Source organism: Camelina sativa, chromosome 19 (assembly GCF_030686135.1).
Source record: "Camelina sativa cultivar CO46 ecotype springtype chromosome 19, ASM3068613v1".
Classification (NCBI taxonomy): Eukaryota; Viridiplantae; Streptophyta; class Magnoliopsida; order Brassicales; family Brassicaceae; genus Camelina; species Camelina sativa.
The window spans coordinates 2,767,319-2,788,866 of NC_141898.1; the positions used below are offsets into that span (position 1 = coordinate 2,767,319).

Consider the following 21,548-nt stretch of genomic DNA (forward strand, 5'->3'; position numbering starts at 1 on the left):
AAACTTTAATATTTTAGCAGAAGGTTAATGAATAACTTTTTTCTCCTTTATAATATGAATCAAGATCACAAATTTTTTGGATCACAATCTGTGGGGAAGTTGATCCATGTTTCAGTGTTCGAGTCAGTCGGCTTCTTATTATCTCCTGCGAATAAATTAAAACGTGAAATCGTGTCGCTATATTAAGCCACGCGCTGCGATCCTCTTTATTTCCCATTTATGCCAAAAAGCCCCAAATCGGAGGGTTATAACCCACGGGTTTTAGTCTCACGCCCTCAACGCGCCGTTGGTGCGAATGGTTATGGATTTTTCAATTCTCCTGCAACACGTGACGCCCACCTTATTACTTTTCGTCATGGTTGAGATTTTTATCTCTTTCTTTAGCGATCAAGTTTGGGGCTACGTTGTATCTCTCTATAAAGTTAAGTTGTTTACTCGCCTAATCTGATATATTTCAGATGAAAAAGATAAAGAAACTGCGAAAAAAAAAAAAAAACACTTGCCTCGCTGAACTATATTATATATATGTTATAACAAAAACAAATCAATGTCACAATGTGTATTACAAGTTTTAAAACCAAAATGGTTTCAATTTTCATCTATTTCAACACCACCCTCGTTTTCCTCCGTTGTGTTTTCCAGTGAGGTCTCTTCTTTAAATAACTCTTCACTCCCCATGATTTGTTCATATAGCTACCAAAATCCAAAGATGATATCTTGTTTATACATAACATTATCCAAACCATACTTAATAAAGCAGTGTTTTCGTGTGGAGCCTTTACTAACCTTCACGGCTGATTCCACTGTCTCTTTGTAGTTCAAATTTTCATCTGGACTAGGCATGGAACTGATGACACCTCCAAATTCACCCTGATCCAAATCAAAATTTAGTGAAATGACCTTTAACCAATGTCAGAAATGAAGAGATAGATTCCCAATCACATTTCCCACCTTGACTAGCTCTTGCACGTACAGTGCTCTCCAGAGTAGAAGTGGTTTTGCCTCACAAGTAACATTCTCCACAACAGAATCGCTCTCAGGAACAGGCAATCTGATGAGATTACCCATGGCTGATAACAGCGCTTTTATCCCTTGGTCATCGTTCTTGCAGAGAGTGGAAAAATACAACACATGCCTGCAGCAGCAAACATATGACTTAGAGAACAGTTCAAGAGAAGCAAATGGAAAGAAACAGAACCAAAATGAGAAAGGAGCATCTTAGAATGAACCACAACTTACATGTCAGCAGGACAAACTGCTAAACCACTACCAAGCTGCAGAACCCGAATTGCAGTTAGCTGTTCAGGAAACAAAGCTAAGAGGAAAAACCTATTAGTGTTAGAACCCTCAAAACGATATATGTGCAACTGCAACAACTAACAAGTGGATCTTTAAAAAATATCTTACATTTAGGTGGATATACGATAAGAGCGTTTGATACATCAGATTTCACAGAACCTCTAATGACGCATATTCCTCTTGCAATTTTCTCCTTATTGATCATCGCCTTTGGGACAAGAACCCTGAGAGTTTCATTTTGCTGATCTGTCAATGACGACAGCGACTCCAATCCAACATTAATACATGGATCCAGAATCAATTTTTGGCTGAATATCTCTTGACCAGAAGCTAATCTAACCCCTTTGTAACCCCCAGTTTCCTGAAAAGAAAAAGTATAACATAAGCAAGTAAGAAACCTTTACTCAACAAAACCAACTAAACTTATCTTATGCTACAACTGTCAACTCACTTGCCTTGTCTAAAAGCAGAGCAGTAATAGGCATCCGGAGAACCTGCGAGTACATTGAATGGCCAGATAAGTAACAAATACCACAGCAGCAACACAATATACACAATGCAGAAAATTGTTCCAAACGTACATAGACACATCCTTTAACAGCAGCCCGACGACAAAAGGCTTGAGGAAGTTCTCCTTGTCCATAAATTGGGTATATCAACGCTCCAAGTGCATTCGAAAACCTAAGGTCCAGAGAATGATAAACAGATAAAACCAAATGAGAAAGATGATCACAAATTTTAAAAGAGCCAAGAAAGACAAAAACGATGAATGACCTGACCTGCCCATAGATTTGATGTACAGAGCCAATCGATCTATACCCTCTTTGGTCTTGAGTAAATGTCTACACGTTTCCATATTGTCCTGATCATAATCTAGCATCGCAATGGCATACAAGATAATCCTAAACAGAGTAAACAAAAACCTTACCATCAACAAATTCAAATACAATATTTTGAGAAACGAGGAAGTGATGGAGAAGGAGTCTATACGATTTGATGTTGGGTGGCAAACGCATCTTTGTCAAGAAGTCCACAAATGGACTCTCCATGTCTTCCTCCGATATCTTCACTGTTGTTGTATCATCATCGCTTTTGGCCAATTGACTTTGAACAAGCTTGAAGAACTTCATCAGCAGATTCTTCTCCAACAGAGTCAAGCTCTTGCTCTTGAAAATCGCAGCTCTCGAATCCGGCACGTTCCGTAGCTCACCGCTCGAATCCCCGACGAAGCTCGCTTCGATACTCTTGAACTCAACGTAATTGTTAGCTCCTGATTTCAACATGAGATTAATCGATTCATCGGCGCAGAAGACAACCCTAGGACCACACAAGTCAACGTTAAATCTCCTGGAGTGTTCTTCGAGGATCTCCGAATCGAAGCTCGAAATCTCGACGGAGGAGTACAAGGATCGGTGGACAAGATCCACTGAGATGAGTTCATGACTGTTTGACGGCGGAATTGGAGGAGATGACGGCGGAGGAGAGACGGAGTTTGAGTGAAGGAAAGAAGTGAGATCGGGAAGAGAAAGAGCGGCGAAGTGAGAGCCGTAGAAGGGGTTAGGGTCGAGGTGGAGAACAGAACTACCGGAGGAGGAAGCAGCGGCGGCGGAGACGGACTCAGAAACTCCGGTTCCGACGACAATGAGATCGTAGTTAGAAGGATCAAGCGGCGGGTAAGGAGGGAGGTCACTCATGGTGTGTGTGGCTCGAACCGATTAGGGTATCAAAAATCTACAGTTTTAAGCTGATGACACCGGAGAAGAGTTCGGTGATCGGATAAAAGCTTTCGCTAAGGCAAAGTAAACAACTTCTGGATTTGGGTCAAATATCAAAATATAAGGAAAAGCCCAAATGGCCTAATCAACGACGAAACCCATTAGTACTTCAAGCATATCATTGATCCGAGTACAACCCACACATTTTTTGTTATTAATATAAACAATTTAACTTAATAAATTAGCTGATGAAGAAGAATCTGCTGATGAAGTTCTTCAAGCTTGTTCAAAGTCAATTTAACACACATATTTGTATATGTGTATAATTTATAATTGTTAGAAGATTTTGTTAATCACAAAGAGAAATCTTCGCAATCTTTATCTAACAATTTTTCTTTTTGATACACATATACTTTTAATTATATTCCACAAAAGCAAATACAAATAACCAATTAAAATTGTCTCAATTTATAATTTTTAAAAAATTAAAATATATATTTATAATTTAATAATTATTAATTTATACTAGAAAATAATTATTATTCATTAATATCACTATAAATTAATAAAATGTCATAGCCCAACATTATTAATTTATAGGTTTTACTGTATTTTCAACCAAGTTTGAAGACCTACACCACCCGCATATATCGATATCTCTCAACCTTAGTTTTCAGAAATGTTATACATTCTAATTTCTATGCTCCACATCATTTTTTCACATCAAAAATAAAAATATCAAATTTAGTACACTAGGCATCGAAAGGTGGAAAAAAAAATGAACAAAAAATATATATTTGTTACGTGTGTATGTATATTTATAATATATATATATATATATATGTTATATCTATATATATCTAACAATAGTAAAAGACTGTTTAATCAGTCGCAAACTTTTACAGCGGCAGAACTCTTACATGTTCCAGAAACTGCAAGAGTTGGTTTGAGCAGCGACGAATAATTTTTATTATTAGTCATCTTTACCGTATACATAATCTATTAACCATTCAGATTCTTGCAAGTTGCTATGAATAGAAGAATGTGTTATGTTGTATTAATAGAGCAATAGTAGTATTTATACAAGAGAGATCCTAAACGTAGGGGATATGCGATGATCATAAACAATATATAGATTACAATCATAGATATTTATCCTTTATCTTTATACCCCTCAAGTTGGCCGTCAAAGATCTGGTTGCTATAATATTACTCCTAGCCTAATTACTCCCATGGATTTCCTTAACTTGGGGTAAACAATAACAATAAGTCTTTACAATTACATCATCGTCAACACAAACATAAATAAACAAGAAAGAAAGAACACCGTATTCATAAATAAATATACAGAAAGGTGACACTACAGCAACATTGTATGCATCTACCTCTTGACTTCTATCTTCATGTATCTACCACATCGCGTAGTTCAACAAGTCCTATGAATCCATTCAAATAATCCAGTCCGGTTCAGAATTGCCTTCACACCTGTTGTTTCCAATGAAATAACAAAACGTGAGAAGTTACAATCGAATATGAGAGAATCGCATTTTGCTTGCTTTGTGTATGCACTAACATATAAATGAACTGAAAAGTAAGAGAATTTTTTTGACTTGCCAGTTTTTGGGGAATTGTGATAAGAACAAATGAGAAAAAGTAGAGACAAGTGCAGATTACGAGTGCTGCGATTGTGTTGTAGACAAGGCGTTTGTCGTCCTTGGTTGGTATGAAGGCTGTTTTCAAAGTGTTGGTAAGCTCAAAGAGCCTATAAGAGATCTGAAACAAAGCAGCAAATCGCCAATCAGTTTTTTTGTATCTGTCTGGCTTTCAAATTGTTTCTATCTGTTATAGCAGGGTTTGCGGGTTTGCTTACAGCGACGTAAATCGAAGTTGTGAGCATGAAGTTCAACAATGGGTAATCCGGGATAAGAGAGAGTAACAATTTGGGTTGACCATCAGGAACTCCAGATCTGTGGGTGAATTATATTATTTCATAGTTCAATGGGTCAAGAACATATTAATAGCTTTGTATCTATCCTCAACCATCAATTTCCGACTTACTCTACAGTTGAGAACTGCGACAAGAAAAAGTGTGACATACCTGAGCCATATATGAAACTGGGAGATATATGTCTCCAGTGTTATCTTCCCAAGCCACCTGAAAGTTCATGAACAGATTTATTTTGGAAAAATCGTAACAAGAGGACGAATATCACTATTGACTGAAATATTTTTTCTTACGCCAAGAGGGTCAAACTGTAGCCGCGGAAAGACTGAGTGATGTTCCGGAGACAGATATAAACACTGAAAGAAAAGCAAAACAAAATATACATGTTAGGACTGGTTCTTGGATGAATCTGATGTATAGAGATTTGCAAGTAAAGTGGAATACGTTATAGGAATCCAAGAGGTGTAAGGATGATATTTGTTGTAAGTTAGCTTGTCCAGCTTGTAAATGTACTCGTACCAAAAATATCCCACCTAAAAGTTTCATAATAACAATGACAGATTAGCTGGAAGAACAGTACGTAAGGCTCTTTCACCTAGAAGAAAGTGAAATGATGACTTGTTATACCGTTATTGCTATAAGTGCCACAGTTGTTTTGATAGCCATCCTGAACTTAATCTCAGCTTCCTCCAGTTTATCCATCCAACTTTCAATCTAGAAGATACATAATCATGGAAATGAAGGACGAAAATTGGCAAGTCTTTATCACTAAACTACCCATTTCTGAACAGAGTTGATGTGAAATTCTAGTATTAGGAACTTACAGTTGGGTGGTAGTATGCATATAGCATCCCGATTATCCATATGTACCGATCAAGGCCAGAGCGGAAATGCCACTCATGCAAGAGGGGAAGCTGTGGTTTTGCGGGATCATTGTAACCTGGAATTGTTGTTTTCAAGTATTTTTTTAGAAAACAGCCGTCTCATGAGCACATTGTTTATAGTGGTAAACAAAGTTTTAGGATGTCACTAACCCATTAGGAGTGTAAATGGACTCCAAATCCATTCAAAAACGCCAGGAATTTCCCAAACGATGATGACAACAACGAAGCAGGTAAAAAATTTGGCAGCTATGACTGAGCCCATCTCATTATACTTGTTCATAATACCAAGTGCTCCATAGACCATCAGAGTAAACAGAGTGTGCATTGGGCAGATGTAGTATAGCATATAACTGTTGTTGAGGACGATGCAGGAGAATATGACCAGGAAATTTAGTCGCCACATCATCTGTAGAACAAGAGTATGTTAGAATATAAAGAAGCTGACAGCTTGAAATAAGAAACAAAAAAAAGGGAGAAAATAGCTACCTGTGCAAACCTTGGAAGGCTAAAGTCCTTGCGAATATAATAATAAGAAAAATTCCCAAATCCAGTCATCCATACGTAGCACGCAATGAAGACACGGATTGCATTATAGTACTCTGCAGCAGCAAAGTAGTGGTACATCAAAAAGAGGACCTACAACACCAGAAAAAGAAAAAAAAACAATGATGAGGCAACAGCAAATGAACTGGCAGATCCAAAAAATGAACACTAGATACTTTTCTACAAATATTCCCAGCAGATGCAGTAACAGACATGAACAAAATCGGAGGGCAAGTAACTAACATAAAAGTTAAACGACAAACCTGCATCCACCCTTTCCACTCCTCGGTTTGATGCCTATTCAAGTACATGATGGATTTTCCGTTGAATGCCGATTTATCATTATGAATAGTGAATGAAGTTAACGCTGAAACGATGATGAGAAGGAAGTATATGAACAGAAAAAGATCCCGGTTGTAACTCTGTGTCAAAAGATAAACAATGAAAGCTAGTCAGAATGTACGAATGAAGCGACACAAGCAGGAAATTCATCATGAAATATCAAATTTACTATCCTTTTTTTTTTTGTCACATCAAATTCAGAATCTTGTGGAGTCTTTTCTTTCCATGTAACATTTTAGACCAAGCTTAATGATAATAAACAAGTGTATATAGGATGTTGCTGAACAATGTAAAGACTCTGTAACTACTCCAGAATCTACTAAGCAAGAAATAATCATCACCTTCTTTGACGAATTGAAGATATCCGTGCGGTCACATATGTAAAAGTACACCATAAGTGCCGCAAACTCAATTCTGCATAGAAAACAAGATAATTCAGATATAAAATGGGAGTCTTGAAGATAATGGACCTGTCAAACATACAAAGCATTACTGTAGCAAATGGAACCCAGTACTCACATTGCTCTTAACGTCAGTCTGTTCTCAACCAAGAAGGACTCATCCAATAGCACAAATCTGCATAGAACCCAGCATATAATTAAGCATAAGAAAAAAAAAAAAAAAAAAAAGACTGAAGAAGAAAAGGAACCTGATGAGAGGAGAATGTGTGGAAAGGGCCTTGGCTCTAGGAGAAGTAGACTGAAGACCACCTCCATCTTCAATCAAAAGAGCTTTGTCATCTTCTTTAACAAAGTCTTTAGCAATTTCCACCAAATTGACATCAGAGTGCCTACTAACAACACACAGACAAAATATCAAAATACAAAACTCAAAGCAAAAAGTTCATTAATCACTTCAAAAAAAGAAACGTTTGTATCAACATACGCTTTGGCGGAGACGGAGTGTTTGGCATAGTGGAGATACTCGGAGTATAGCCAAGCGACGATCACCGGCACAATCCCAAGCACTACCGACATCTGCAATTTCCCAAACAAATCACTCTCAGTATCACTTCACTACCAAAACAAACTCAGAAGAAGAACCTTAGATCAAGCGAGATCTAATAATCAAACAAATGAAGAAAAAAAAGCTGAGAACAACAACAACAAAAATAGCTAATAAAGACGTACTAGCCCAGGTGTAACAGGGCTTGAAATCGTCATTCCCGATCAGAGAAGCAACAACGATCAAAACGGGATTAATTCGTCGGATTCCAAAGAAACTGTAATAAATTTGCGAGCAATTTAGCTTCGCTCCAGAACCAGATCTGGTAGATCTCGCCTGATAAATCGAACAAATAGAAAGACAAAAGCAATGATGAACCAAAGAATCAAGTATGAGTATAGAGATAGATAGAGCTGAATCCTAATTATAAGAAAAGTAGTAACAACAACTCACAGATAGGAACGAGTGAACGAACTGTGTGTTTTTGAACGGTTTAGTAAGCTTTTAAGCTCTCTCTCTCTCTCTATACATTTTAATCAATTTTTTTGATTCTCCTCCAGAACAAAAAAAATTACTAACCGACAAATTTAATTATAAATTAGAATGAAGAAGAAAAAAAAGAATATATTACTTATGAAAAATACGGTTTTGGGATTTTATGCTCTTCTATCGAAATCAAGGGGCCATCGATAGAAAGGGAATGCTTGCATGGTTACAAAAATATAATTTGTGTAGTGAGGATTTTAACAACCAATACTACACGTTTTATTAGATTTGTGTCCTAGCTATTAGTTAGAACTTTAGAACGAGACAAGTTCAGGGATAAAAATAAAGAGACATATTTTGTTTTACACTCGCTGGATCATACATTTTGATTCTCAATTTTTATCGATTACAGTACGTATAGATTCCAATAATCAAGAAGGACATATATATTTTTGGATGTAATTTTGAGTGGTGATGCTGAGATTTATATACGTTTTTTTTATTATTTCTCACATTTTTGTGAGACATGTAATGTTTCAACTTTCAAACCTTATCTCATCATTGTACTCTAAATATTAGTACTAAAAAGACTAGTGAATGATTGATTTCGGATCACCATCCTCAATGGTGAAGTGTATCGTATGAACCAACGTCTAATAACCTAACAGGAGTCATGGTCATATACATATTTTTTTCTTTTTCTTCGTATAAGCAATTATTTGTGTTCGTATCAAACATTTATAATAATGACGAGGCTGTGCTATAATGTATGTCGACGTCTGTATTCATATTGTTTGTCAAAGACGCGTTTCTTTAATTAGGCAGACTTTATTTAGTTACATGCCGTAACAAGAAGTTTATTAACATTGCAATCATTTTCGAGTAAGAAAATTGAAACTTTAATAATATTCACCGACATTAGATTGTAGCTTAGGTACTCTGTCCATATTCATATAGTATTAATTGAATTTTTAGGATCCATGTATATTATATTGACTTTGTGAATTTCTAATTAGTCTCACCCGTAGGCCGTACGTAGTAGTCTCTAACAGATAGTGTGTATACTAAGTCTATTAAATCTATTAGTCTGTTTTAAAGACACTTTATTTGGTTATACATTATTTGATGATCAAAATGTAGCTTATATAAAAGTTAGCTAGTTCTTGCACAATTGCTTGAAGAGTCTTTCAATCATTTTGCTACGTTAGTAACGAAGATAGGAACTTAACATTGAAGAAGACAGTACTGTGGTTTGTTTTCATTGACCGACGACAAAAAGTTGAAGACGATAGAAGAAAATGACCATCGAGAAAAGTTATTCGATCTGAAGCCGCCGAACCGATACTCGAATACACTGGTGACTTGGCTTATGTTATGTTGTTTTAAAAGGTAAATTAACCGGTTAATTTAATTATATTTTGGTTAAAGAATAAACCGGTGATTAAAACTAAAAAACTAAGGAGAAAATTGCAAGTTAACAGGCCGAGAACATATAACATATGCCATAGGGCCCAAGAGGCCAAGACCCAAAACATCAAAAACCCTAATTTCGTTTTATCAGAAGAGTTCCTTCTCAATCCCAGTCTCGAAGATATCACTTTAACAGTTTCTCCTCCCTCAGTTAATTTTAGTTTTTCGTTATTTAAAGAGTGTTTGAAAAAAATGGCTGGGGGATCATCAAAGAGCTCTAAAAGAGCAAGACTTTGTGATGACAGTGAGTCGGAAGACATAAGCGACCAAGAAGAAAACGTTAAGGTATAATAGTTTGTTGTTGCTTGCTTTCGTCTGGTTTATGTTATTTTTAGATGGCTGTGTAGGTGAATTTATTGTTTGGGGATTCTATTTATTTACACAGGTCAAAAGCGATTATGAATTATCTGATGAGATAGAGGATGATAGTGAGGATGATGACGAAGGAGAAAGCGAGGAATTTGAAGATGGAATTGATATAGAAAGTGAGAGCGGCGATGATGACAGACAATGAAGATGCTGAGATGGAAGAGCTTGCGAAAGAGTTCAAGGAGCTTCGTTCACAAGCACAGTAGGTAAAATTCCATTTTTGAACTTGGTAATATTTTCTCAAGACTGTCATTAGTGAATTCTTCTAATTTGTTTCTAGAAGTGGTAGAGAGATAGTCTTATCAAAGAGTAGTGTTGGCGAAGTAGCTTCAAATTTATTCAAGCAATTGGATTTATGTCAGATACTAAAATGAGGCCAAAAAAAAGAATCATCTTTGTTGAATAACTTGGTTCCTTTTGGTACAGGGATATATTGAGGAATCTGAAGCGTGATAAGGGCGAGGATGCTGTTAAAGGTCAAGCCGTGAAGAACCAGAAGGTATGACATTTTTTTCTACAGTTTGTGAATTAGTCTACTAGAAGAAATCAAATGCATGCAGTTGCACATGTATTCTCTATAGTTAATCTATAGCGAATTCCTGTTTAAGAGACAATTCAATTTCATTTCTATGTGAAGGCTCTTTGGGATAAAACTCTGGAGTTCAGATTCTTACTTCAGAAACCATTTATTAGTTCAAACAGATTGCCACAGGTACGCTATAGTCTCTTCTTCTTCTTCTATTTATGGTTGTTTGTTTCCTTCATGCTTATGACATAAGCTAATCCTCCTCTTCAGGAGCCTGTGAAATCGTCGTTTTGTTCGGAAGATGATGAGAATGTCTCGACAGCATATACAGATCTAGTTACTTCATCTAAGAAGACATTAGACTCCCTCTTGGAGTTGCTAGAGGTATGTATGCCTAGGCTTGAGATTCAGTAGTAACTGTATACTGTCACTTAATTAATGTGTTTTGTCTCTCCGCCACCTTTGGTTTACTCTTTTTATCCAAAATAATTATTTTTGCAGGCTTTGCTTGAGAAGAACCCCTCGGTTGATCTACAACAAGTGAATAGTAGTATGCCTTATTTTATAATACAGAAAACATAATTATTTTCAGTATAAGCAAGGGTCAATTTATAATATCGCTGTTTTTCTATCTGGTCAGGAACAGCTAGTGCAGAATCCAATAAATCAGATACAGAAGATAGTGATGAATGGCAACAAATAGCTGAGTTACAGAAAAGGTATTCAAGCCTAACTGTACAACTTAAAAGCTCTTGTCCTGTCACAAGCAAAAGATTTCAATTTAGTAAAAAACTTGATTGACTTCATTCGGAAATCAGTCTGAACTGATTATGATTTAAATTTTCATTGCTAACACAAAACTGGTCTTTGCCATGTAGAATGTCTGTATTCCGAAACAAAGCTGTGGACAAATGGCAGAGAAGAACACAAGTCACAAGCGGTGCAGCTGCTATTAAAGGAAAGCTCCACGCCTTTAACCAGGTATAGACAACAAACCCCATAAACCTTTAACCAGCTCCACGCCTTTAACCAGGAATCTAACTTGACCATTTTTTCTATATATATATAAAAAAAAAACAGAATGTTAGTGAACAGGTGGCTTCATACATGAGGGATCCAAGTAGAATGATCAAACAAATGCAACAGTCAAGATCTACTGTTGCTGTATTTGGCACTGTAAGTTTTATTTCGTTGATAAGAAAAGCATCCAAGATCAGCTTCTCTTCAGTAAGTTCTAATCTTGAAATTTCCATCCACAGGTCCCTGGGGAAGCCATGGAACCAAATCAAGAAGAGGTAGAGTTACAATTTTCTCTAACCAAGTCAATTGTATCAGTCTTATTGATTATCTTTATTAGGCCAATTGTCTAACATGTGTTACTCTCTTTCTTGTTCAGGAAAGACAACTTGAAGGAGACCCTGAACTTATAGAAGATGTTGAATTCTATCAGCAGTTACTGAAGGAGTTCATTGAGACCATCGATCCAGCTTCCTCAGGTATTCATCTCGGTGTCGGAATGATTAGATTGTTATATCCAACAACTTGGAACTTGATTTGTAGTTTCTGGTTTCCCGTAAAGACAGTCTATGGTATATACTGAAAAGCTCTATTTTCCAATGGCAGAAGCGGCTTACTATGCAATGAAGAAGTTTCAGACGAAGAAAAGGAAACGTGTGGATCGGCATGCCTCTAAGAGCAGAAAGATCAGGTATAATAATAAATACAACACACATACAGTAGTTTTCAAGTCTTTTTTTCTATCTTTTTGAATCATTTGTGTGTGAAAAAACGAAACAGGTATAATGTTAATGAGAAGATTGTCAACTTCATGGCACCACGACCGGCAAAGATACCTCCAAACACAGCGGATTTTCTGAAGAATCTGTTCGATCTAAAGACCAGAAACGTTCTCTGTGAAGCATAAACTATATTTATTTATCAAACAAACCGCAATTTTGAAACGCAGGAAAATATGACTCTATTTTCGTGTGGTGTTTTGTTGTATTACTAGCGACATTGTAAACCAGAAGTTATAGTTTTAAAAATATACAGAATATAAAAGAATTAAAACATATATACCACGTGTCAAGAAGTTGATGGGACTGAAACTATATAGTAACGCTGGAATTAGGCAATTCTTTTAGTCGTTTCGTTTCATATATAACAAAGTTCAAAACAAAGAGATCTTCGTATTCACCAAATTTTGCTTCTTCGTGATTTCTTTTTTTCTCCCAAGATTTTCTCGGGAAACAAGGCAAGAAAATCTGACATTCCTGGAAAATGATCAAGGGAGGTGGGAGAAATATAGGTTAGTTTTTTCCCGGCATAATCTTCTTCTCTCTTTCTGAGTTTTTTTCGTTTGTGTAAATTGCAAACCGCAAAAAAATTGTCCAAGTCGTCACTGCCGCCCTTTCGTCACCGTCCTCGCGTTTTATTTGATTTTTTTTTTTCTATACTAAACGCTGATTTCGCCTTTTCTCCGATAAACCCTTTCTTCTTTCTCACGTAACGGCTCTGGTCTCTTTTGTCCCTAGGTTTTCCTCCTTCTATGTCTGAATTAGAAGATGAACGCTCGATTTCGCTTCGTCAGGTAAAAAAATTACTAGGGTTTTTGCCTATTTCGTGTCAAAGTGATCATCATATATTCAATTCATTGGGTTCTGTCTGGTCATCTTTGCCTTTTATCTTTCTCTTGTGTGGTGTAGCTTATGGCTAACGAAGGAATCATTCCGTCTTATAAAGACGAGGAGAAACGTAGAGTTGTTATTAGTAAGCTACGAGGGGTACGGTACATTCGATTTTTTTTTTAATTAAGTCTTTGTTTTTTTTGTTTTGTTTCTTGAGTTGAACAGTGATTGATTGATGTCTCTGAGTTCAATGAACAGATAGTGGAGAGATGGCTTAAGAATGTAGCCTGGGAACGCCGTCTTTCTCAACATCATGTTGACGCCACCAACGCCACCATTCTTGCTTACGGCTCTTACGGTCTTGGGGTGATTTTTTTTTATCTTTCTATTATTCTTTCTCCCAATCCCTTGTTTTAGTAACGAGTACTCTGTAATGAATTCAACCTTTAGAACTTATCATATGTAACTACGTTAGCTAACTGCTATTGTCTTTCTTGACATCGGCCAGGTTTATGGTTCTGAATCAGACATTGACGCTCTCTGCATTGGTCCTTTCTTTGCCTCTTTGGCTGTGAGTTTGGCATCCTTTGTTGAATGATTCTTAATTTTTTTTTGTTTCCGTAAATTTGAGATTGTTCTCTCTTATTGGTACACAGGAGGATTTTTTCATCGGTTTGCGTGATATGTTGAAAACTAGATTAGAAGTTTCCGAGCTTCTTTGTGTTAAAGATGCAAAAGTTCCTCTGATCCGCTTTAAGTTTGATGGGATCTTGGTTGATCTTCCATATGCTAAGCTTAGAGTATTAACCATTCCACATGTTGGTTCTCACAACTTTCTAAGTCCCTGTTGCTTTACTTACACACTAGATGGCTTTTTAATATAAATCTTATTCAAAATTTGCGAGCACTTCAGAATGTAGATGTGCTTAATCCTTTCTTCTTGAGGGATATTGATGAGACAAGTTGGAAAAGCTTGTCTGGAGTTCGCGCAAATAAATGCATACTTCGATTAGTGCCTTCCTTAGAGGTAACAGAGTGATTCTTAATTGATTCCTCCAGCGTTACTGATATATAGACCATGTCTAACTTCTATTTTATTGAGTAATCTTCTTCTTATTTTAGCTATTCCAATCATTGCTGCGGTGTGTCAAATTATGGGCAAAAAGGCGAGGTGTATACGGTAACGTAAGTGTGATATAAATTAATATCAACCATTGCTCATAACTTGTTTAATTGAGTTTGTTTTTAACTTGTTTCAGTTGAATGGATTCCTAGGGGGAGTTCATCTGGCTGTTCTTGCTGCATTTGTTTGTGGATATGAACCGAACGCTACACTAAGTTCCCTTCTGGCAAATTTCTTCAACATATTTGCTCATTGGCCATGGCCTACACCGGTGGTGCTGCTAGAGGATGCTTATCTACCTACTGGGTCTCCTCCAGGCTTAATGCCCATCCAATTGCCCTGCGGTCCACATCAATTCTGCAACTCCAACATAACAAGAAGCACATTTTACAAGACAATGGCAGAGTTTCTACGAGGGCATCATTTGACAAAGGTTAAAGTCTTACTTTCTCACCGTTCCACCTAACCAAGTAGTGGTTTCTCTGTAGGGTTATATCCTGTTTGGCTATGGTTTTTTAAGTCTTTGGATCTTCCCTGAGGTTTTATGTGGTAGTCCGAGTCCTTTTATGATGTTTTTTGGTCTATCTCACACACTTACGATGACAAATTTCAGGATTACTCAAAGCTTAACTTCAGTTGGAAGAATTTGTTTGAGCCCTATCCATATGTAAACACATACACGTGGTTCATCAAGATACACCTCTCAGCTGCTAATCAGGAAGATCTCAGTAATTGGGTTGGTTGGGTTAAGTCACGTTTCCGTTGTCTTATGCTCAAGGTACGCACTTCCATCTTTGGTTCAACTCTTTCAGTATGACATCTTACAAAACACTCTGCCTGTTCTGTGGGTCTGTCTTACAGTATGGCCTTTGCTTTATGCCACATATGATCTTTAATGCAGATAGAGGGAGTCTATGGCATTTGCGACCCAAACCCAACAGAGAATGTCGAAACCTATGCGAAGCAGCCAAACATTGTGTTTTACTGGGGATTACATTTACAGCTCAGAACCATAAATGTTTCAGACATTGAATATGTGGAGAAAACCTTTCTGACGAATCTTAACAGTGGAAGCTTCCAGGTACCAGGTGGTAGAATCCATTTATCGGTTGTGAAAGCATCCCAGCTGCCTTTGAATGGAGATTGTGCTAGCAACAACAGAAGCAAGGTGACAAGGACTTGTTGGAGAATCAGAATCCCGGAAGATAAGCAGCATTGCAAGAATGTACCGGTTTACTCAAAGCATATGCCCAGCTATGTGGTTGGGTATAAGAAGATGGATAACAAAGAGGCTGAGGGTATGGAGGTTCAATGTTAGGTTGTGTTAGTAATGATGGTTGTCTTTACACTCTTTTTATTTCTGTCTTTAATTTTGAGCTTTTGGCCGATAAGTGTGTGTGCCTGTGAGTAGAGATGTAATGTTTGCAGGAAGAAACTAGTTTGACTTTTCACTTTCTAATTTTGTAAAATGTCTCCTGACATAGTTTCTCAGTTAGTTTCCTTTGACATGACATGATTAGAAGTGAAACAAGAGACAACAACACAGTTGCAGATACCAAAAGTACACAGACATCCTCAAAAGACAACAACTTTACCAAAAAAAGAAGAAAGATGTTCATATTCATCAAACAGTAACAGCAAGAGCTTTGACTAAATGAGAATCTATAGGGACTGTAAGCACATGATCAAGCCACTAAACGATCCCCCAAATTTCACAACTACTGCGTCTTTCAAGCGCAGCTATCTTTCCACGACAATTAGCCAATCTTATCTGAGAACAACCATGATGGAAGAAACGTCGTGGCAAACCCATGAAGCTTCTCCAAGTACCTGAGTGTCATACCATCTGAGCCATCCGGTGAAAGCAGAGTACAAAACATTATCGATCTAGCAATAAGCATTTTTACACATAAAAGCACCCATCACCGGATCAACCTGTTCCCATCTAGTTTCCTTGGAACTGTAAGCAGCCACACATCTCCTAGTGCAAGGTATCACGTGCAACTTCCCGTCAACAGATTCAGTATAACATGCCTTTAGTCTCACCGTATATATCACTTGAGTCAAGTGATTATATATTGCATTATTTGATAAATTACTAAAATAACGTGTAAACAATTGTGAAAGAAAAAAGGTTGTCAATTGATTTCAGACGGAACATATTATTAAAAAAATATGTATACGAAGTGAAGTTGGGAAGTGGTACAATTGCAAACAATTCAGATTGAATAAAATTAATAAGAGAGGGAGATATGTGTTTAGAGGTTGAAGATGGCAGCACCACTTGAAGGCTTGGAGGCAAATAGGTAAAGCTCCATATCTTCTTCCTTCACAACTCCTTTCTCTACTCTCTTCGTGTAGTATTTCTCCTGTAAATGGAATACCACAATTCCATTCTTTTACTCCCAAAAACATGACAATAACATTACTGTCCTAAAACCATAAGGAAGCTATTTATTTATTACCTTGACTGCGGCGATGAATTGAGTAACACCAGATTCCTTAACCAATGCCACTGCGCAACCTCCCCATCCAGCTCCAGTCAGTCTTGCTCCAAGTGCTCCATTCTCCCTGCAAACTTCAACCAGTTCTTCTAGCTCGGGGCAACTGCACGATTTCATGAAACTCAAAATCAAAATCCTCTTTCACACATTCACTGGTTTCACTCTGAACATTTGATCTTTGAGTTTATGCACCTGCACTCGTACAGGACACTGCAGCTGTGATGGCTTTCATTCATGAGATCACCGAGTTTCTTTAACTTCTCTTCGTCACTGCACGCAGTTTATGTTTCAAAGTATTAAGGTTCCGGTGAAGATATTTAATCAGAAGTTTCATGGGAAAAAACGGTCTCACCTTAAGCTTGAATAGACTGTGTCCTTGAAACCATGAACCCTCCGGGCTTCTGAATAAACGTGTGCAGCTCTCTGTTGATGATCGTAATCATACCATTATTGTTATGACTCAGGGACAAAAATGAAAACAATATTCCACAGGGTTTGTACATTTATACTTTACCTGATGCAATTTGAAATGTGTGGCAGCATTGAGTACAGCCAAAGATGTTGGATCATTATTCAAGATTGATGGTAATTCCTCTTCCAGGACTTTCTCAATCTCCTCAGCCGTGTATGGTTCTTCTTTTAGATATTCCTACAGCATAGAAAAGAACGCATAAAACTCCAAATATCTTTTTAGATATCAACTAAATAGATTTAGAGATATATTAACATCAAGCCGTCTGTTTTGGCAGAGACTGATTGATGAGTACCTTAACAGCAAGAAGAGGATCAGATGACCCACGATCACCAGCAAATGACACACATAATCCCTCCACATCAGAGAGAGTCTTAACTTTTGATATGGCTTCTTTTGGTTCCATTCCGAGCTTAACACCAAGAATGATCTACAAAGCCACATGGTAGAGAGAATCATATTACCAAACAAAGTCAAAGATATTGCAGCAGAAAAGTTATACACTATGACTTACAGAAGCAAGTCGACATTCAACGACCCTGTTATTGTAATTCGTAGCAGCCGTGACGGCCTTCTTCGACTCTGCAAGAGAATGAGCAATTACAAAACTCCCTCCATCAGGGAGTTTCACATCAGTTACCCGGACTGGGTTGAAGTCAATAAGCTCAGCAAATCCAGTTTTAGCCATGATAGATATTGCCTGTGGAAATGATTAAAAATTGATCAATCAGAGTCAGAGAAGGTAAACAAATCATGGATTATTCGAGAAAATTTCTGACCTGGTCCATCCCACCAGACTGTGTTCCAATATGTCGTTCACAGTCACATGTAAGCTGTGCAAGTTCTTTCTGAAAGGAAGAGAGGACTTGGAGATTTCAATAATCAAAAAGAGATGTGTGAAAAGCCATGCATAGAGCACGATTGAGTAAGGTACCTTTTCAAAGTTTTGCCCAAAGACAGCCATAATAGCAATAGTTGCTGAGCAAACGAATGCAGCAGAGCTTGACAACCCAGAACCTACATCAAGACAATCAAGTTAAAGTTTCAAATAAAACTTTCCTGTTCCGTAAGTATCATGATGCAATCTCATTAATTGGGAAACTATACCTGTAGGAACAATTCCATCAACAAGCACATCAAGTCCAACTGGTGAACCAAGATTCACACCTTTTGACTTTGCATACTCATGGAAACCTTTGTACCTGTAAGAATCGAAAAAAAAATCATAAGAAACCTCAAAAAAAAAAAAAAGGTGAGATATCTCAGTTGCTAATGGGACACTAGAGCACCAAAACGAAACCCCTTACGCGCAAATGAAGTAATGGCCCCATTTGTGATTCTTCAAGTCAATTTCCTGCAAAATTTAGCATATATGATAAGAAAGGCAGTGGTATTCTAACAGTCCAAGATCTCATCTCTATAGTGTGAAAAAACAGACATAATTTTTACAGCAAATTCGACATTACAGCTGTAATGTAATAAAAGAGGAAGAACCTGGTCAGGATCAGCAGGATAAGTACACATAGAGTACTTATCATTAACATTTGCAATCCGAAGCTGCTGCTTTTGATCTTCAGATATCCGAATTGCCATAATTGTATCCTGACGAATAGCCATTGGTAACACAGAGTATCCTTCATAGTCTATGTGCTCTCCTATCAAATTCACTCTTCCTACACACACACACACACACAAATAATTTTTTTTTTTTAAAAAAACACCTTTCACCATCAATTTCGCAATCTCTGATCTCATCCTCCAACTCTACGATAATTAATTAGCTAGAAACCAAATTAATCATAAGTCAACGAATCTCTCCAAAATTGTTCAGGAAAATGATTCATACCAGGAGAGCGAGCGAAGAGTTGGGGAGAAGCACCGAAGGTTTGGTTGAAACTAGCCATCAAAACATCGAATCGTTGTGTAGCGTCTTGGAGCAGAGATCCATCGCCGTAGACAGGCTCAAGGGATGTGAAGATCGGGACCACCGATACGTCTTCTTGTTTCGCCATTTTTTTTTCTTGTTTCTTTGGCTCGATCGATCGATCACTTGTCGTCGTCACTCTCAACCTCGCTGTTTATCTTTATCTTATCTTATTATGACGAGGTTTTCACAGTTGTCACGAAGCGTGTTCCTTGGCTTGCGCATAATTATTAGGGATTGGATTGCCACCGATCTTATTTATTTCTTGTTACTATTCTTCATTCTTAGATTAGATCTGTTTCCGGAATTATTTGATAGATATACAAATGAAATATTTTGTGAATATCTTACTTATCCATAACCTTTAGATAATTCTGGATTCCGGAACACGTTTGGATATCTTTTGTCCTATTGATTCGTTGACGATATTATATATTCCAAATAAAATGATGTTTTTGACTCAAAAATTAATTTTGTAATTAACACTAGATAGATAGTGTCGAGCGTACTTAACTCGAATTTAATTTTTGACGTGTGTGAGTTATACATACACAATAAAAACATGAAATAAAAAATTGGCGGTTATGATACAAATTTAGTATATAATCAAACTATTAAAAAATGAAATCGAAATTTTTGCAACAAGATTTTGCAAAATAGTATTCCTCAAATGGAGTCTCTCCCGGAAGAAAGTGATTTTGCAACACGAGTGGCTTCTTCTTCACTCAAAAAACCTGTTCAATCTCAGCCTCGTCTAAAAGCATTGATGAGTTTTCTAACGCAGAAGCATTGTCTCGTGAAGGAATTATATATGAAGTGCTAGCTTTTACCAAACAAGTAGTGATGAAGAAGGGGAAGGGATCAAATATCTAGCAAAAGCCGCGTCTAAAGGACACAAAAGCGGCAACATATAGATATGGAATGATCTCCTTTTCTCGTGATGGCCAAGTTGCGCAAAATGGTATATGGAGATATATATATTCAAGTCTTCCTTTTGTCGTGGAATTTTCCCCCGTGAAGACTAGGAGAAACATAGTAGAGTGTCTGCTATGGATAAAATACAAATATAAAGATTGTTTGTGGGGAATATTGAGGCTCCTTGATCGTACGTAGTTTGGGCTCGCCATGACACGAGGTTTATCACGGCAAGAGATCAAGAGTGTGAGTCTTGTCTTTTGTTTGCATGCGGAACCTGCCCGTTTCGTTTTCTTGTCTCATAAAGGTTCCTAATTAGGGCTCCCTCTTAACGTCTCCAATTTTGAACCCAAACCTCTCAACAATAGTACTGCGATCTTTTATTCTAGTAGTGGTTTGTCACAAAAGAGTTAAACAATGCAAGTTAATAGAGGAGGAGGCTTGAAGAGAAAGAAGAGGACAACGCATGGCCACTCCCATGTGCCTCCTCATACCTTTTATAAGGTCACTTCTCTCCATATTTAATTCAAATAATTTTGCTTTTGTCACTTCTCTCTTGTTGTCGCTTAGTCATACTCCAGTGTTCATCCTCAAAAATTGTAAAATATAGACAACAACAATTATTCGTAATAACTAATCTAGGGTCACTCTCTCTTTTTTAGTTTTTTTTTCCCCTTTTCTTTTTGGGGTCATATCCCTACCATACGAAGCTAATGAATCAATCATGGTTAGTCCATATAGGTTCGTAAAATTTTTGTTTGGTGACGAATACTTAAGAACGTACATCCAGAATTGCAGATTAGTGTTCGAAACAACTTATTTATTATATTGGCAGGGAAGAACCGAAGAATTAGTAAAGATTTTCCTTTTTTTTTTTTGTTTCGTGTGAAATAAGTTATAAAAAAAAACAAAGAAAAAAGGGAAAAGAAGACAAACAACCTAAAAGTGTCAAATATGAGAAAGGGAGTGGATGATTGAGTGAGACAGATATATCATCTCATGATTGAATTCAATGCATTTGATTGTATGATTTCATTCTCTAATTATTGCATCAACACATGCTTACCATAATCAAAAACTACAAGTGTCTAACCCATTTCATCAATGGGAAATTATTTTCTTTACACTTTACTGTTTGGGGTTAAATTTCATATATATGGTAGTTAACTAGTAAAGATGCCATATTAAAAGCACATCAAAGTTTCCATATTAGTTTATTTAAAATTTAAAAGACCCATTTTCCCCACTAACTGCAATATACGTAGACGTCAATTTCAATCCACTACGATTCTGAAGCTTAATGGTAACGACTAAAAGACTTGATGAATCATATACTACTGTATTATTATATGAGCTGAGGATCGTGAAATTGGGATAATTAATCTATTTAATCAGTTCAAAACCACTACTAACCTTATAGTTACAGCGGAGAAGAAATCAACAGTTGGGACAGATGATA

The 21,548-nt window shown here is 36.9% G+C and overlaps 4 protein-coding genes and 1 pseudogene across 7 annotated transcripts; 2 read left to right on the forward strand and 3 right to left on the reverse strand.

The window, feature by feature from the left end:
• Positions 1-499: 499 nt before the first annotated feature.
• On the reverse strand, positions 500-3,292 carry LOC104764348 (rab escort protein 1). The gene is made up of 9 exons (XM_010487862.3): positions 2,290-3,292; positions 2,079-2,201; positions 1,881-1,980; positions 1,755-1,793; positions 1,408-1,660; positions 1,240-1,315; positions 952-1,135; positions 787-870; positions 500-693 (listed from the first exon to the last, which is right to left on the reverse strand). Exons 1-9 carry the CDS (start codon positions 2,991-2,993, stop codon positions 589-591), a joined length of 1,668 nt encoding a protein of 555 aa, XP_010486164.1. The 5' UTR covers positions 2,994-3,292; the 3' UTR covers positions 500-588.
• A 959-nt stretch (positions 3,293-4,251) lies between these two features.
• Positions 4,252-8,491, reverse strand: LOC104764349 (protein REDUCED WALL ACETYLATION 2). 3 transcript variants are annotated; one of them, XM_010487865.3, is made up of 17 exons: positions 8,127-8,491; positions 7,859-8,009; positions 7,614-7,705; positions 7,378-7,518; positions 7,248-7,304; positions 7,070-7,142; positions 6,650-6,808; positions 6,330-6,479; positions 5,994-6,249; positions 5,784-5,899; positions 5,587-5,673; positions 5,404-5,492; positions 5,253-5,315; positions 5,113-5,169; positions 4,885-4,981; positions 4,629-4,787; positions 4,252-4,499 (listed from the first exon to the last, which is right to left on the reverse strand). In XM_010487865.3, exons 2-17 carry the CDS (start codon positions 7,889-7,891, stop codon positions 4,494-4,496), a joined length of 1,635 nt encoding a protein of 544 aa, XP_010486167.2. In that variant the 5' UTR covers positions 7,892-8,009; positions 8,127-8,491; the 3' UTR covers positions 4,252-4,493. The 3 variants fall into 3 exon arrangements, with proteins under 3 accessions (XP_010486167.2, XP_010486165.2, XP_087358996.1); XM_010487863.3 differs by having other exon boundaries at positions 7,378-7,521; positions 8,127-8,433; XM_087502870.1 differs by lacking the exon at positions 8,127-8,491 and having other exon boundaries at positions 7,859-8,126.
• Positions 8,492-9,752: 1,261 nt separating this feature from the next.
• Positions 9,753-12,596, forward strand: LOC104764350 (uncharacterized; annotated as a pseudogene). The gene is made up of 13 exons (XR_015590547.1): positions 9,753-9,914; positions 10,015-10,200; positions 10,425-10,497; positions 10,636-10,710; positions 10,795-10,908; positions 11,026-11,071; positions 11,165-11,243; positions 11,403-11,505; positions 11,605-11,700; positions 11,784-11,819; positions 11,921-12,020; positions 12,148-12,232; positions 12,322-12,596. The product of XR_015590547.1 is annotated as an uncharacterized LOC104764350 (transcript).
• Positions 12,597-12,675: 79 nt separating this feature from the next.
• On the forward strand, positions 12,676-15,765 carry LOC104764352 (nuclear poly(A) polymerase 3-like). The gene is made up of 11 exons (XM_019240787.2): positions 12,676-12,832; positions 13,059-13,114; positions 13,230-13,307; positions 13,410-13,517; positions 13,660-13,722; positions 13,808-13,969; positions 14,065-14,178; positions 14,274-14,336; positions 14,411-14,707; positions 14,888-15,052; positions 15,176-15,765. Exons 1-11 carry the CDS (start codon positions 12,805-12,807, stop codon positions 15,590-15,592), a joined length of 1,551 nt encoding a protein of 516 aa, XP_019096332.2. The 5' UTR covers positions 12,676-12,804; the 3' UTR covers positions 15,593-15,765.
• Positions 15,766-16,416: 651 nt separating this feature from the next.
• On the reverse strand, positions 16,417-19,587 carry LOC104764353 (galactokinase). Its single transcript, XM_010487871.3, has 13 exons — positions 19,097-19,587; positions 18,745-18,923; positions 18,558-18,604; positions 18,358-18,452; positions 18,185-18,267; positions 18,030-18,098; positions 17,765-17,950; positions 17,546-17,680; positions 17,293-17,427; positions 17,131-17,201; positions 16,971-17,048; positions 16,740-16,881; positions 16,417-16,643 (listed from the first exon to the last, which is right to left on the reverse strand). The coding sequence occupies exons 1-13, from the start codon at positions 19,260-19,262 to the stop codon at positions 16,533-16,535; spliced, it is 1,497 nt and encodes a 498-aa protein (XP_010486173.1). The 5' UTR covers positions 19,263-19,587; the 3' UTR covers positions 16,417-16,532.
• Positions 19,588-21,548: the final 1,961 nt, after the last annotated feature.